Source organism: Lathyrus oleraceus, chromosome 3 (assembly GCF_024323335.1).
Source record: "Lathyrus oleraceus cultivar Zhongwan6 chromosome 3, CAAS_Psat_ZW6_1.0, whole genome shotgun sequence".
NCBI classification, from domain to species: Eukaryota; Viridiplantae; Streptophyta; class Magnoliopsida; order Fabales; family Fabaceae; genus Lathyrus; species Lathyrus oleraceus.
In genome coordinates this window covers 250,756,812-250,774,520 of record NC_066581.1, presented here as the reverse complement: position 1 = coordinate 250,774,520, position 17,709 = coordinate 250,756,812, and the positions used below count along the sequence as shown (strand labels likewise).

Here is a 17,709-nt window from a genome sequence, read left to right as displayed (position 1 = left end):
AAATGAAGGTTATTTATAGTTATATATATACACATTACAAGCAACAGTATTTATACATATATGTGTGTGGTTTTATGTTTGTGTAAGTACATCATCAATAAAGAGCTGCCGATGGGCATTGTTATATGTCACGGACGTGAGCAAAACGACATGGTTTCTACAAATAATAAATTCCTAATACTTATGTTTTGGATAAATACGAAGCAAAAAGAATATTACTTGGAGATGAATATTAGTCTCATGTCCCTTTTTTTCCCTCTATAAATAGCTCCAACACTTAGTGTGTGCTGGTACTACTCAAATTTCACAAAGCAAATTGAGCATACATAGAAGTTTGAGAACCACATATGGCAGGTAGTAGCAGGAATCCTCTCGCTGTTGGTCGTGTAATTGGTGATGTGATAGACCCCTTTGAAAATTCGGTTCCTCTCCGAGTCACCTATGGTAGTAGAGATGTGAATAATGGTTGTGAGCTTAAACCCTCTCACGTTGGAAATCAACCCAGAGTGAATGTTGGTGGAAACGATCTCAGGAACATTTATACTCTAGTAATTTACATTAGATTCTCTCTCTCTCTTTTGATGCACTTTTTGCTTAATTGACACCCATGTTATATTATACAATAATGTACTAGTATTACTCTAGTTTGTTTACTTTTATTTCTTCTTCTATCATTACAGGTTCTTGTGGACCCAGATTCACCTAGCCCAAGCAACCCTACTTTTAGGGAGTACCTTCATTGGTGAGTTGATCAATTACATACCTTATACGCTAATTTGAACATGATTTGTAAGAGACTTCCGTTAAATATATATAATAACTAACATCTTCTCTTAATAACCTCTAGGTTGGTGACTGATATTCCAGCTACTACTGAGGTCAGTTTCGGTAAGAAACTTCTGAGAACTATTTTCACATATGTTTACACTTTACGAAATGCCTATCACTAGAATGGTTGATTTGCATCCTGATTTTGAGTTTGATTGATTTGGTTTGCACATAGGTAACGAAATTGTGAGCTATGAAAGGCCACGACCCACCTCAGGGATCCATCGTTTCGTGTTTATACTATTCCGTCAGCAGTGTAGACAAAGGGTTTACGCTCCAGGATGGCGACAGAATTTCAATACAAGAGAATTTGCTGAACTTTACAATCTTGGATCACCAGTTGCTGCTGTTTTCTTCAACTGTCAAAGGGAGAGTGGCTCTGGTGGAAGAACATTTAGATAATTACATCAACTATATGAAGTTAATGTCAAAGTGGAAGCTTATAGTTAGTTAATACTTATATACTGAAATGCAAGATCCAAATAAATGCTATTTATACTTATATATATATATATATATATACACGTTACACTCAGAGACGCTAAATACATAGATATTTGTAAGAGAAACAAGTAAGCAGTGTTTATCCATGTGTGTGTCGTTTTATGTTTCTGTACGTATATCATCAATAAAGAGCTGTCCACTGTCCATTTTATATGTCACGGACGTGTACATGATTTTTGTTTGTTTACTTTTCTTATTTAAATTGAAAAATATAAAATAAAATAAAGAAATATAAAACCCTTTCTCAATGAAAATATCTTCATTGTTGTTGTTCTATATAGTGGCTCCCATCTCATGTCATTTCATCTCATCTCTCCCAACACTGCAAATCACAAACAGATCCAACTTTTTTCACATATTAGAAATCGATCTTAATAATTTGTCAATCTCTTTGTTAAACTGCGTGTTCCCCCAAATTAGAAACCACAACTAAGGTGAAGAAATGGAGAAACCCTAGTTAACATGTGGTGGTTACCGGTAAGTGATGGCGGCGGCGGATCTGGCGGAGGCAACGCCTGTGGTGATGGAGAACTCTACTTGTAACATTGAAAATCAGATCGTGATGGCGGTGGCTGATCTGGTGGGTTCTGTTTTGTTTTATAGTAGGTAGTTACTGTTTTAACCCGATTGATGAACAATAGTTAAATTTCTTGCTTCTCTCCATGCTCATTTTCAAATGGAAAATGAAATATAAATCACTTAACACCTGTATTTTTTTTTACCATTGAGTTCATTTACACTTACTCTGAATTTATTTTTTTTTTTGGAGTGCAAGAACTTTCATTTCTTTTAATAAAATACACACAAGAACTATCACAATAGATTTGATATGCATATTTTATTAAACATTTTATTCATTTTTTTTGTCTGTATATTTGTATTTATGAAACATTTTAATTTGAAGCAAAGATTACCCTCTCACATTATGAGGTAATAATTATTGCACAATTTTTTTTAGGTACTTCAAGATACATAGTTAATTGAGGTTCATGATTTATGATAATGTTAGTTTTTTGTTCTGGCCTAACTTATGGTGGATTCTGATATGTTTAAGCTTTCAGACACATGTTTTTCTGGGTTTTCTGTGTGTGAATGTGGTGTTTTTTTAATACAAAATATTTGCCATTCAGGTTATATTCTAGTTATAGAACAAGTAAATGAAAGTTACTGAAATTATAACTTTGTAAGTTTTGTTTAAATGGAATTTTGCATGTTTATTTGAACTGAATTTAGTTAGTTATGCATGACATAGACGGAAATGCAATTTTTTTAAATCTCAATATTATTTATGCTCAATTAGTTATGCAGGGACTGGAATACAATTAAAAAATAATTATAGGGATTAATTTGAAAATAATAATTATTTTTAAGTACTAAAACACATATTTTGAGGACCAAAATGAAATAAAGAAAATTATAAGGACCATTTTGAAATAAATGATTGAGGGACTAAAATGATAAGTGTGTATATTTCAAAGAGCAAAGAACACAATGATATAAAATAAAAGCATTTTTAATCAACTATTTTTGATATATATATATATATATATATATATATATATATATATATATATATATATATATATATATATATATATATATATATATATATATATATATATATTAAAATATTATTTGAAAACACAATAATATTGAATTTCGTAAACTTTATGTTTTGGTTGTTTTAATTGAAGATACATTAAAGTCATAAACATCTTATTATAAAAAATATTGAGATTAATAATTTAGATAAAAAGATCTTATTTAATAATTATGGTGTAGGTTGTATTTAAAACTATAATATTCCAAAACAAAACCCTTTGAACTAGATAATATCTCCAGCTGGAGGAGAAAGAAGAAAATATCTTCAGCACACTGTTCTGCACTAAGTGGCTACCACCGTCATCTATGAAATCATCTTTCCTAGTTTGCAAGGAAATTACAGTTTCAACATAAATTTTTCATCTCATTCTAAATCTTAGTTTTCCCCCAAATAATAAACCACAGAAGCAAGGTAAATGAAAACAGTGAAGTCAAAAAGCTCTCACTTAAATCAGGAACCCTAGTAAACCACAGTTCACTGAAAGAGACGACAGTGGCTGAATTACCTGATGCTACGGTGGTGATTGTGGATGACTCCGTTCTGTTACAGTGAAAATCCTGTTATGTGGTGGTTCTGTTGACGGATCTGTTTTCACTCTAGGTTTTCCTGGATCTACCGTTCTACAACGTGCTGGATTCATGATATGATGAGTATGAGTGGCTTCTGGTTTTAATTTCTGATATATTATATAATATATCTATCTGAGATCTAGTTTTGTTGTAAGTGTGCTTTCGAAATTATGAAATATTTGCAGGGAAACACTGTCTGAGTTCATTCAAACTGTATATTCTGAGTTTTGGTTTTTAAAGAAATTTCCTGAGTTTTGGTTTTGATTTTTATTCTTATAAAAAATCATTTTAGATGTTTTTTTTTTAATTGTTGAATGATCTTTGGATTAAATAATTTCCATTTTATTCAACCTGTTTTATTTATTTATTTATTTATTTATGTTTGAGTTTTGTACCAGGACTTTAGACATGTTTTGCCTTGTAGGTCAAATGTGGTATTAAATTGTGATTATCCAGATGGATCCACTAGAAGATATTTTACTGCCTAAAATTTCTGTAGTTAAGTTAACACTCCTAATGTTGGCTTAAGATTAAGTTTTGTCCTATATAGGCTATAGCCTTTTAATTTTGAATATATTATAACTGTTTAATTATTACTTGTTATTAATTTTAATCATAACTACTTTTATAATTGTATATAAGAATAACTGCTTAAGCATGATCATATATCCGTTTATTTGATCAATTAGTTAAGTGTATTTCTGCTAGCTATCAAATGCTTTTGTTCCTGCTATATCATTTTAATTAATTTAAGTTTCAATTTAATTCTATGAATAAAATCTAATGTTTATTATTTTTATTATTATAAAGTTGAAAAGCTTAGTTACATTTTATAAAAAAAGAAAGAAGGAAGCACACTTACATCAATTGAAAGAAGAGTTGTCTATGCTCAAATCATTAGTCATTCAGCTCCAATGTTTAGGGATAGTCTGGTCCTTTAATCATGAAAAATAGAAATAAGTGCTGCCCGCCGTTGCTTCTGTATTAACTTAGTGCAGAAATAAAGAAAAGCAGGAACATATGCAATACCATATCTCCCATGCTTGTAGAGTTTAGTAATTTCCCAACAAATTAAAATATCTAAAGTAACCAAAAAAAGAAAAATACCTAAAAACCCTTTCAACTAGACAATATCTCCAACTGTAAGGAAAAATTAAAATATCTTCAGTGCACTAGTGTTCTGCACTCAGTGGCTACCATAACCTATGAAATCATTTATACTAGCAAGTAAATAAACAAGTTTTACACAAAATTTTCATTTCTTTCTAAAATTTCTTCTTAACCATAGAAGTAAGGTGAAGAATGTAAATCCTCAGAGTGAGGTGAAAGAGTTCTCACATATATCAAAAACCCTAACTAATCAACATTTCACTGAAATATATGGCTGTGGCGGATATACCTTATGCTTCCGACGGTGGTGGTGGTTAGGGGTGTTCAAAACCAAACCAACCCAATAGAAAACCGCAAACCAAACCAAACCAAATCAAACCGAAACCGCAAAAAACCGTATTTGGTTCGGATTCGTTTGGGTCATTTTTTAATAAAACCGCACAGTTTGGTTTGGTTTGCGGTTTGTATTTTGAAAACCGAACTAAACCAAACCAAACCGCATTATGTTACAACCCAAACTTCACTTATCCCACATCCAACCCAAACCTCAAACCTAGTATGCCTTAACCTTACAATTACAAACGATTTTCTCTTAATCACACTTAGGGTTTCAATTTCAACCTTCTTAAATCTCTCATAATAGTATCACACATTCTTCTCATCTTCTTTTTCATGTAGGTCTCGCATAGTCTACTATAATAAGTCCTCTATTATGTTCTTTCTTTTTTATCTTTTATGTTACTATTTTCTCTTCCAATTACGTTTTTATTGCACTTTTCTTCTCAATCTCACATCTCTTATGTTCTTTTTTTCATCTTCTCTAATCTCTCATCTCATATGTTTTTTTATGTTTTATTATAATGTCTTTGATATTATTTTATGCTACTATTTATCTTTGTTTTTTATTCCACTTTTGTCTAATCTGATTTTTTGTATATTGAATGAAATGTTTTTGTCTAAATATGATGAATTTTGATGTTATTTACTAATGTATGAATGACTAAACACAAAGTTATGTCATTATTTCTAGGAGTATATATGGCTCAATAAAAATATTATAAAAAACCGAACCAACCCAAACCGCATTGATTTGGTTTGGTTTTATTTTTAAAAGCCAACCGAACCAAACCGAACTGCGTGCTTATTTCTCTTGCGGTTCGGATGATTTTTATCGGAAAAACCGCCCAAACCGCACCGCGAATACCCCAAGTGGTAGATCCTGATGCACCTAGCCCAAGTTATCCCAGTTTTAGGGAGTACCTTCATTGGTGAGTAAATCACGCGGCTTACAACAGAACGTCATGTATGAGATATTTTTGTTGAATAATACTGTAACTAACACCTTTCTTTCATTGGATTTAGGATGGTGACTGATATTCCAGCAACTACCGGGGATAGTTTTGGTATGTATATTATTTTCATACTCTATGGGTCAAATAGTTGTAGTATACATGAATTAAAAGTTTATTAAAAAAGTTATAAGTATATAATGGATAATACATGAATTAATAAGTTTATTAACAAAGTGGAAGCTTATAGTTAGTTAATACTTATATACTGAAATGCAAGATCCAAATAAATGCTATTTATACTTATATATACACGATACACTCACAGACGCTAAATACATAGATATTTGTAAGAGAAACAAGTACGCAGTGTTTATACATGTGTGTGTGGTTTTATGTTTGTGTACGTATATCATCAATAAAGAGCTGCCCACTGTCCATTTTATATGTCACGGACGTGTACATGGTATTTGTTTTTTGACTTTTCTTATTTAAATTGAAAAATATAAAATAAAATAAAGAAATAGAAACCCTTTCTCAATGGAAATATCTTCATTGTTGTTGTTCTATATAGTGGCTCCCATCGCATGTCATTTCATCTCATCTCTCCCAGCACTACAAATCAGAAACAGATCCAACTTTTTTCACATATTAGAAACCGATCTAAATAATTTGTCAATCTCTTTGTTAAACTGTGTGTTCTGTAACACCCCAAGAGAAATAAGACACTTATTTAATTTAAATTAATAATTAAATGATTAATTTAATTAAATAATTGGAATTTTGGATTTTATTATTATTATTATTTTGGGAATAATAATAATTGGAATATATATATAAGTGGGAATAAAGAAAAGGGTTTCATTCTTAACAAAGAAATTTCACGTGAAACTCAGAGAAGCTGCAGAGAAGAGAAAAAGGGCAAAGAGCTGTAGAGCAACGGTTGAAGAACGGAAAAGCTAAAGCTTCGAGAATTGCCGGATTATCTCAGGTAAGGGGGGTTTATCGTCGTTTAATGGGTATTATAGAATAACATGTCATGGGTAGTGAGAAGCCGTTGATTTTAACCCTAATTGGAACTGTATATGCTGAAATTGACGTTGAATAAACCGTGTTAAAAACTGTAAATTGAATTGATAGTTGTGTGAGTCGAAAATGTTAGACCAGGGTACGAATCCCAATTAAAAACTTGAACCGGCGCTACCAATTTACCGGACGAATGGTTCTGTTTAGAGATGGTTGTAGTTGAGGAAACGGCCGGAAAACCTGTGAAACGTAAGCTACCGGAACCCTGGAAAACTCAGAAAAATCTGAGTCTGCGCGCGAGCGGTCGACCATAGGGTCGGCGTGCGCTGACCCGTGAGGCATGCGCTGACTGCATGCGTCGACGCATGGTAGTTTTGCGCCGACCAGTGAGCTAAGCGTCGACTGTATGCGTCGACGCATAAGGTTTTGCGCCGACTCCCTCCAGTTGAGCAGAGTCTTTGCAGAATGGAAAATAGTTGATTTTATGTTGTGAGTGCAAGTGGTAGCTGGCCTATCATAGTTAATTGTGAGGAATGAATTTATTAGGTTTATGGTTGTGAAATGTTGATGCAATAATGTTGAAAAGTTGATTTTTTTAGTTGCCTTGTTGAAATTATTAAGTTATAGGCCGATGAGCCAACGCTGATTCTAAGTTGATTTGTTGAGAATTACTGAGTTGTAGGCTGAAGAGCCAAAGTTGATTATGAGTTGTTCTGTTGAAAAACTGTTATGTGGCTGTTGTTATTATGTTGTTGAGCTTTCAAGTCGTACATGACATATACATTCATATGCATTAAGTCGGGGCTTTTGCTCACACCACGTTGGCCTGGATTGGCAAAATTATGGGGCTTTTGCTCACACCACGTTGGCCTGGATTGGCAAAATTTTAAGTTGAAAGTTGAAGGCTTATGCCTTGATGCCCACTAAACTGGCAGTGATTTTAAGTTGGGAGTTTTACTCCAAATGGTACCACATGCATGAAGAGTCGAGTCTCATTGAGTTGCATTTTATGTTGTTATTGAGTTGCCTTTACGTTGTGGTTGAATATGATAATTGAGTTGACTGTGCCGTTGCTTAATGCATGATATAATTAGGGTGATTAACGTGTAGAATTACTTAACATAACATGATAAATTATAATATTTGTTATATCGATTGAGGAACTCACCCTTACAGCTATATTTTTCAGGTAACGAGCAGTGAGTCGAATAGAAGCTAGTGCTTGAAGTCTAGTGTGGTTAGAGGGTCATGCTCTGATAGATGTAACATCGGGACGGGATGTTTGAATTGTTGAATAAATGTTAATTTTGATGAATTACAGATGTTGAAATATTTTATCCGCTGCGTATTGTTAAAGAAGATTTATGTTGAATAAAATTGAGCATGACTGATTTTACGTTGACTTTTGTGAAGAAGTGGTTATGTGACACCCTTGAGATGTATGATTACTCTGATATGTATGATTTAAGTGTTGTTATTTTATTATTAAACATTGGGGTATTTTAGAAGGGTGTTACATTAGTGGTATCAGAGCAGGTCGGTCTGTCCGGCCAGTTGTCGTGTCGTTACTGTCTAACAATTGTGTAATTGTTATTAATCTAACGTTAAGTTGTGTTGCATTGATAAGTTGAAATGGCTGGAAGGAATGACGCTGCAATGGCTGCCGCAATGCAAAATACTGTGAATACAATGTTATGAATACTCTATTCACTTCATTACAAGAATAACGGTTACTCTCTTTATTTATAGATTTAGGTTAATTTGGACCTCAAACCAAAATCCAAAACTATAAAAAACCAAAATACATAACCCTACTAAAATAGGCCTAAGTCGAAATCCTGTGTGAAATAACATACTTCGATACTTCGACACACTAACACAACTCGACATACTAGGTGGTTCGACACTTCCGTATTCTGTCGAGCAACGTATTTCGACACAAGAAATTACCATTCAACAATAAATTTTTTTTCTCCCTCTAACCATTTTATTTTTTATTTTTGAGGACTCATTATTTTAAATTGTTATAAGATCTCTCGAGAAGAATCCGATGACATATTATTACCTATTTACTAATTTATTTTTGCATAATCTTAAAATATCAAATTCTTTTAAATTTTAACTTTTTAATTTTTTGTTAAACCATACTTCAAATTGATAAAACGAAATGAGTTTTAATAATTTTTTAACTAATCCCTCCTTCTTATAACATTTAGTATTTTACATTAAATATGATCTTGTTCTAATATATAGTAAATTGTTGATAATGTTTGAACAAGATCAAATGCTCCTCAGGGAAGTGGATTGAAGGAAATTTGAAAGATAATTCCTTTTCTCAAAATGAACAAGAGGTGGATCTCATATTTTTGCATTTTGCATAGGCCGATAATCGGTGGTTGAGATTGGCTGCTTGGCCGATCATTGCGCAAATTTGATCTTTATCTTGCTTCTTTCAGATTGCTTGACAAATCAACTTAGGATTGGATATGATTTTTTGTCTGGTGACTATTATTAATGTTATTTTTATATTTTTGGGATTTTATTACTTTTTAAAAATACTTTTTTGATTAAAATTCACAATTTTATAGATGAATAAATATGCTGTTGTAGTTTGAAATCTATGTTCTACTTTATTTTTAGGTCTCTGCAGAGCTATCGCTATCAACTGCATTGAATTGTTAATTTAATTTTATTTGTTTTTAACTTTTCAAAATAAACATAAATGCTCTTCCAATTATTCTTTAGTGTTTTAGTATTTATGATATTTCTCACTCCCTTTTGCTTAAAAAAACACAAACATGAATCTATTATTAAAGAATTATGATTTTTTCATTAAAATAAATAATTATTTTATGAAAATTGAACACAAAACTACTACAAATATTAAACTTTGGTTTATCAATTTATTAATAAGTTCATCCTAGATACTTCTACATATGAGATTTTCTACCTTACAAAAGCTTTCAACCAATAATATTACAAGTTATATATATATATATATATATATATATATATATATATATATATATATATATATATATATATATATATATATATATATATATATATATATATATATATATATATATACTACGCCAAATAAGGGAAAAGAGGGCGCTTATATATATATATATATATATATATATATATATATATATATATATATATATATATATATATATATATATATATATATATATATATATACACTACGCCAAATAAGGGAAAAGAGGGCGCTTATTTTGGTCTATAACAGCGCTTTTAAGCGCCCTCTAAAGTGACGCTGGCATAGGTAAAGACAGCGCTTTGTTTTTCTGGAGAAAGTGCTGTCTAAAGTGGCCCTTTAAGGGCCACATTATAGTGCGCTTTCAGAAAAAGCGCCCTCTGGAGTGGTCCATAAAGGGACACCTTAGAGGGCGCTTGCTGGAAAAAGCGCCCTCTAAAGTTGTCAATGTAAAGTGTTTAGAGGGCGCTTTCTGGAAAAAGCGCCCTCTAAAGTTGTCAATGTAAAGTGTTTAGAGGGCGCTTTCTGGACAAAGCGCCCTCTAAAGTTGTCAATGTAAAATGTTTAGAGGGCGCTTCCTACGTAAAGCGTCCTCTAAAGTGTTAAGCGCACTCTAAAGTTGTCAATGTAAAGTGTTTAGAGGGCGCTTTCTGGATAAAGCGCCTTCTAAAGTTGTCAATGTAAAATGTTTAGAGGGCGCTTCCTACAGAAAGCGCCCTTTAAAGTGTTAGTTGTTTTAAAAAAAATTGTTTGAAAAACAGTGGATATTTAATTGGTAACCTGTTCGCATGCTGCAAAAGTGTAAAATTCATATTGATTTCATCCTTTAATCCAATGTTATACACCATTAATCCATTGATATATACAACATGAATCCATTTATATACAACATTAATCCTCCATATATACAACATAATATATGATTCTTTGATCAACAATATACAACAACATATTCATGAGTTAGTAAAAGTACAACAACAATATACAACATATATACAACAACAGCATACAACAACAACATTCCATACATATATGTACAACAATATACAACCTAGCTATATGATTCTTTGATCAACAATGAATTGACACAATTCATCCTTCATTTCATCCAAATGAGCTCTTGAGTAAGATTTGTATTCCTCAAAGTACTACAATTAAGAGAATAAAACATATTCATGATTTAGTAACAAATTAGATGAAATATCCGATAATATTAAAATAAACCCTAAGTTATTATTCCATACCATTTTTGGGATGTCTATACGATTCAACGCAATGATATCTCTCATAAATCTCAATACAAAAAATCCGCAATCGACCGAATTATTTTGCTGAGGACACTACACAGAAAAACAAACAATATATATATAGTTAATTTCTTACAAACACTATTATAAGCAAAAAAACAAACACTATTATAAGCAAAAATAAGATACTTAATATATACCTGAACTCTGATCCAGGTAATGTCCTTCCTATTGCGATAATTCTTTTTCGATCTAAATTTTATTATTGCCCTAACAAAATAAAAACGTATATTGAGATCAATCTGACAGACATAATTAAATATACAAATACACACGAATATTTAGGGGAATTTCACTTACGCGTCAACCGTCTTCTTCATACTCGGATATTTACTCAAATCACCCGATAACGAATCGAGATAATACACTATTAGTCTCGAAAGATCCATAGCAACCAACACCCAGTGACCACTGTAAAATAAAACAAAAATTTAGATGAATGAAAATTTTCTACGTAAAAGATATACATAGATTAGAATGAAATTATTAGAAAGAAAATCTAACCCGTTGCCAGAATTAAACGGTAAAAAATACAAACTGGGTGTATTCTTATCGTCGGCCGCCATGAATCTATCGACTAGATCATTCTTTACGGATGTTGGATTTTTCGTTATTAACGTTGCGTTGATACGGGAAGCAGCAATAAAATTGAAACGGTTACACAATTCAGTTCCCCGCAGCAATGTTACATACATATACCTTAAATAGAAACATAATAAACATTAGACTACTCATTGAAATGTGTAAATAAATTGTTCAACTAAGTAAATTATAGATTGATCGGAGTACCATATGTATGTATGAATGACAGCGATGCCCAATTCGTCGTGTTCAAAAAGTTGTTGCATGTCCTCCTTTGCAATTATTTCGAAATGAGCAGCTCCGAAAACACCTTCATCAAAATCTATAGTACGAATGGCCCCTTGCATAATATCGGACTCATTCACCATTTTCTCAAGACGCATCATAATTTGAGATTTTGTCCCGGACGTCGTTGGAGGAATATCGTTACCAGCTTTTTTCAACTTTCGACCGGGAACCTAAAAATTCATATAAATTAAATCATGACTTTTTGTGATGCAACAGAAATGTTGCGTATATAATTCAATAGGTATATATATTTGTACCTCTTTTAGAGATGCAACCGACTCGATGCGTCTTGAAATCCCTTTACCAACTTTATGCGTGGGTCTTGTAGGAGTCTAACATTACCATGTAATAAGGATTGATTAAATATCATAATTGTAGCTGAATTGAAATGTGAATACTAAAGATTCATAATCATTTAGAACATATATACCTCGGCATCTGGGAAAATTAGATCTGACGGCCATCCAACAAAGGATCCGACTGCTTCTCGCATCAACGTTGTCTCTGAAACAACGTCAGGTAATGGTAGAAGCGCGTCGGTATCTAATACAAGGTCAACCGAAACTTTCATATATCCCACCGGGAGGGGATTATGGTGAAGTAATTCACCCGAAGTGTTGTGCACTTTTCCCTTGCCAACCATGCGATAAGTTGGTGACGATAGATACAGCTGACAAGGTGAAATGCCCTAAACCAATAATAAATGTTATTGTTAACGTGTATATGTGTCAAGTAAAAAAGTGCTATTTTAATTTCATAATAACATATATAATTACCTCGGGAAATTTCGGTTGACAATTGATACTAGCTCGGTCACTAGTATCTTTTGCCTCGGAGGCGCACCTTTCCTCTCTATACCTTGCATTCTCGTTTTGCAGTTGGAGTACTTGTGCCCTTAACTCCGCCAAGGTCTCCATCACCTCTTTGTTGGTAGGATTTTTTGTTTTTGGTTTTTTATAAAATGACGACGGAGTCACACCAAAACCCTTACCCCTCACACGACCGGAATACTCAGGAACATTTAGTACTCGACTAAGTACGCTCCTGCAATCCTGGACATCGGTTAAAGGTACGGTTTGGGATAAAGTCTCCTAAAATATTATTAGAGGAGATTAAAAATGAATTATATGTCTAACAAAATTTTCGATATAATTAAAGAAATAATGTTACATATACTTACACATTCGTCATAAACAGTTTGGACCGCTTCAACGACAGCCCCATCCTTCCCAACCCGAGCAGCCTTCCATAATACGTGCTCCGGAAGAGATGTTGCGTCACTTTTCTCCTCGGCTAGCTACACATTGAATTAGATTATAAGATCATCAATTATAACATATTGTGACAATGTATAAGCTCATAGCATTTGAATATACTCACAATTCTTTGTTGTAACCGTGCATATCCCGTACGCCCTTTTTTGTACGGATACGCGGGTTTTGATGCCCTTTTCCGATTTATGTCGCTTACTTCCTGGATAAAAAAGTTTAAGGCATATTAGAACCAAGTAACTTAACAATTGTATAATACCATAATTAATAGACATTACATGGAATTTTTCGTTTCTTCGTTTGGCGACAAAGGTATTCCATTCATCGGCTGAAATAATCTCGGCATACTTCATTGGCCGTTCTGCTTCAACAAATTTTCCTTCCTCATCCTTGAGAAATTTGTTGGACAAAAAGGATCGAAATCCTCGGAGTCTTTTTCCGGCCAATTGAATACAATATTTTTGCCGGCTTTCATCGATGTGAAAGGATCTCTAAAAAACATACACATGGAGTGTGTTATTATAAAGTAATATTATAACAATATATGGTCAACAAATAGTCAACAAAAAAAACATATAACAATATATGGTAAGTACCTGTATCTCCGACCATATTTTTTCTTTGCCAACCTTCAAGTCCGGACTTCTCCAATTATCACATGTAATCGGAATATGTTGTCGAACAAGGAAACCAATGTAACTTGCCAACATTGAACCGTTAGGCTCAATTAGTTGGTCTTCAGCACTCCAATGTACTTCAAATTTTACACCCTTGTCTCTTGCACGAATGATTGACTTCATAACCGTCAATCCTCGTTTGATTTCTTTTTCAACATTGTTACGTGATCCATTCGCGTCATGGGTATCGTCTTGGTTAGCCATTTTATCTGTAATATAGAAATGATTCAATAAGACCCAAGTAAGACAATGATTCAATACGTGAACACATTCATATACCTTCCATTTCTCATGCAAAAGACCTACTGCATGCAAAAGACCAATGCAAACTCACACACACCTACTGCATGCAAAAGACCAATGCAAACTTATGGTGTTTGGAACATGAACAAACTTGCATCCATAATCATCAAACTTCCAAGCACAAGCTCAAACACACTTCAAATGATATCAGTTTTCAATCAGAAATAAAAAACTCAGTTTGCCCTAAACAACATTAATCAACATAATGCACAAAATGTAAAACTAAGTTTAAAAAATGCCCTAATCAAACACATGAAGAAAGTGAACGGTAAAGATGGAGAAGAGAAATACCTTCAAGGTGACGGTAACGATGGAGAAGAAAGTGAACAGTGACGGTGGACGTGAACGTGAACGCAGCAGCAGAAAAAGGCGACGGCGACGACGACGGTGAGGGAGGGAGAACGAACGGAGGACGAGAGTAATCGCAGTAGACGGTGGACGCAGTAGAGAGAAAACCCAGTTACGTAAACGAAATAGCTTGTAGAGAGGGAAAATAAAGAGACATGCAGTATATGTTATAATTTTAATGTTTACTAAAGGGGACCTAAGAGGGCGCTTCTGAAAGCGCTCTCTAAGGCTTTCCAAAAGCGCCTTCTAAACTGGAAATGTACATGGACTTAGAGAGCGCTTTTTTAAAAGCGCCCTCTAAGGGTAACCTTAGAGGGCGCTTTCACTAAAGCGCCCTCTATTGTTGTCCCTCCATTTCCTCATTATTCTTTTTTGGCTTCACTTTAGAGGGCGCTTTGTTACAAAAGCGCCCTCTAAAGGGGGCCTAAGAGGGCGCTTCTAAAAGCGCTCTCTAAGGCTTTCCAAAAGCGCCTTATAAACTGGAAATGTACATGGACATAGAGAGCGCTTTTTCAAAAGCGCCCTCTAAGGTTACCCTTAGAGGGCGCTTTCAATAAAGCGTCCTCTATTGGTGTCCCTCCATTTCCTCATTATTTTTTCGCTTCACTTTAGAGTGCGCTTTGTTACAAAAGCGCCCTCTAAAGTGCGCTGTCTATTCCAATAGTATGCTCTTTATTTTTTCTCTTCACTTTAGAGTGCGCTTTTGTAATAACGCGCCCTCTAAGGGGCGCTGTCTATTCCAGTTTTTGGCGTAGTGATATATATATATATATATATATATATATATATATATATATATATATATATATATATATATATATATATATATATATATATATATATATATATATATATATATATATACTTCTGCGAGAATATCTTTTGACTGAATTTATTAAGATTATTAGGTAAAATAAAAAGGACCACGACCCATAAAGAGTTTTCATCGTTTTGTACTTGCTTTTATTTTCACAAAATCTTTTTGTACTTTTGTGTTTGCATTATTCCAAATATATTTTCACCATCTAAAGTAAACACTTGAATTTTATGTTTCTTCTTCTAAATAAAATAAATAAATAGATTAATTATCAAATAAAAGATATAAAAATATAATAAACGCGAAACCCAGAACTGAAAAATATCTAGTTCTGAAAGGCGGTAATCTTCTTCATAGTAGAAGCCGTCACTTACTAAATCACCCCTCCAAGCCACGCAACGCTCACCCCACCTCACAACTTGTGCACAATTTTCCATTAAACCAGTAGCCGCTATATTTTTCATCTCTATCCCAAATTTTTCTCATATATATATATATAAATTACAGTTTTGATTAGTTATATTTACAATATCGATTATATACAAACTAAATGCATTTCAAATTTCTAACTTAATTATTTTTAATTTCCCTATTTTACTGAAGGTGTTGGTAGATCCTGGTGCACCTAGCCCAAGTTATCCCAGTTTTAGGGAGTACCTTCATTGGTGAGTAAATCACGCGGCTTACAACAGAACGTCATGTATGAGATATTTTTGTTGAATAATACTGTAACTAACACCTTTCTTTCAATGGATTTAGGATGGTGATTGATATTCCAGCAACTACCGGGGCTAGTTTTGGTATGTATATTATTTTCATACTCTATGGGTCAAATAGTTGTAGTATACATGAATTAAAAGTTTATTAAAAAAGTTATAAGTATATAATGGATAATACATGAATTAATAAGTTTATTAACAAAGTGGAAGCTTATAGTTAGTTAATACTTATATACTGAAATGAAAGATCCAAATAAATTCTATTTATACTTATATATACACGATACACTCACGGACGCTAAATACATAGATATTTGTAAGAGAAACAAGTACGCAGTGTTTATACATGTGTGTGTGTGATTTTATGTTTGTGTACGTATATCATCAATAAAGAGCTGCCCACTGTCCATTTTATATGTCACGGACGTGTACATGGTATTTGTTTTTTGACTTTTCTTATTTAAATTGAAAAATATAAAATAAAATAAAGAAATAGAAAACCTTTTCTCAATGGAAATATCTTCATTGTTGTTGTTCTATATAGTGGCTCCCATCTCATGTCATTTCATCTCATCTCTCCCAGCACTGCAAATCAGAAACAGATCCAACTTTTTTCACATATTAGAAACCGATCTAAATAATTTGTCAATCTCTTTGTTAAACTGTGTGTTCCCCCAAATTAGAAACCACAACTAAGGTGAAGAAGTTGAGAAACCCTAGTTAACATGTGGTGGTTACCTGCAAGTGATGGCGGCGGGGGATCTGGCGGAGGCAACGCCTGTGGTGATGGAGAACTCTATTTGTAACATTGAAAATCAGATCGTGGTGGCGGTGGTTGATCTGGTGGGTTCTGTTTTGTTTTATAGTAGATAGTTACTGTTTTAACCTGCTTGATGAACAATAGTTAAATTTCTTGCTTCTCTCCATGCTCATTTTCAAATGGAAAATGAAATATAAATCACTTAACACCTGTATCTTTTTTACCATTGAGTTCATTTACACTTACTCTGAATTTGTTTTTTTTTTAGTGCAAGAACTTTCATTTCTTTTAATAAAATACACACAAGAACTATCACAATAGATTTGATATGCATATTTTATTAAACATTTTATTCTTTTTTTTTGTCTGTATATTTGTATCTATGAAACATTTTAATTTGAAGCAAAGATTACCCAGTGCAATTCTAATTGCTTCCCGTCTCACATTATGAGGTTATAATTATTGCACAATTTTTTTAGGTACTTCAAGATACATAGCTAATTGAGGTTCATGATTTATGATAAGGTTAGTTTTTTGTTCTGGCCTAACTTATGGTGGATTCTGATATGTTTAAGCTTTCAGGCACATGTTTTTCTAGGTTTTCTGTGTGTGAATGTGGTGTTTTTTTAATACAAAATATTTGCCATTCAGGTTATGTTCCAGTTATAGAACAAGTAAATGAAAGTTACTGAAAATATAACTTT

General features: G+C 32.9%; 1 protein-coding gene and 1 long non-coding RNA gene across 2 annotated transcripts; one reads left to right on the top strand and one right to left on the bottom strand.

Moving 5' to 3' along the window:
- The first annotated feature begins 283 nt into the window (after positions 1-283).
- On the top strand, positions 284-1,490 carry LOC127126694 (protein FLOWERING LOCUS T). The gene is made up of 4 exons (XM_051055671.1): positions 284-548; positions 681-742; positions 848-888; positions 1,004-1,490. The coding sequence occupies exons 1-4, from the start codon at positions 348-350 to the stop codon at positions 1,228-1,230; spliced, it is 531 nt and encodes a 176-aa protein (XP_050911628.1). The 5' UTR covers positions 284-347; the 3' UTR covers positions 1,231-1,490.
- Positions 1,491-11,794: 10,304 nt separating this feature from the next.
- Positions 11,795-12,556, bottom strand: LOC127126693 (uncharacterized). Its single transcript, XR_007805070.1, has 3 exons — positions 12,368-12,556; positions 12,030-12,280; positions 11,795-11,939 (listed from the first exon to the last, which is right to left on the bottom strand). It is a non-coding gene; the product is annotated as an uncharacterized LOC127126693 (long non-coding RNA).
- Positions 12,557-17,709: the final 5,153 nt, after the last annotated feature.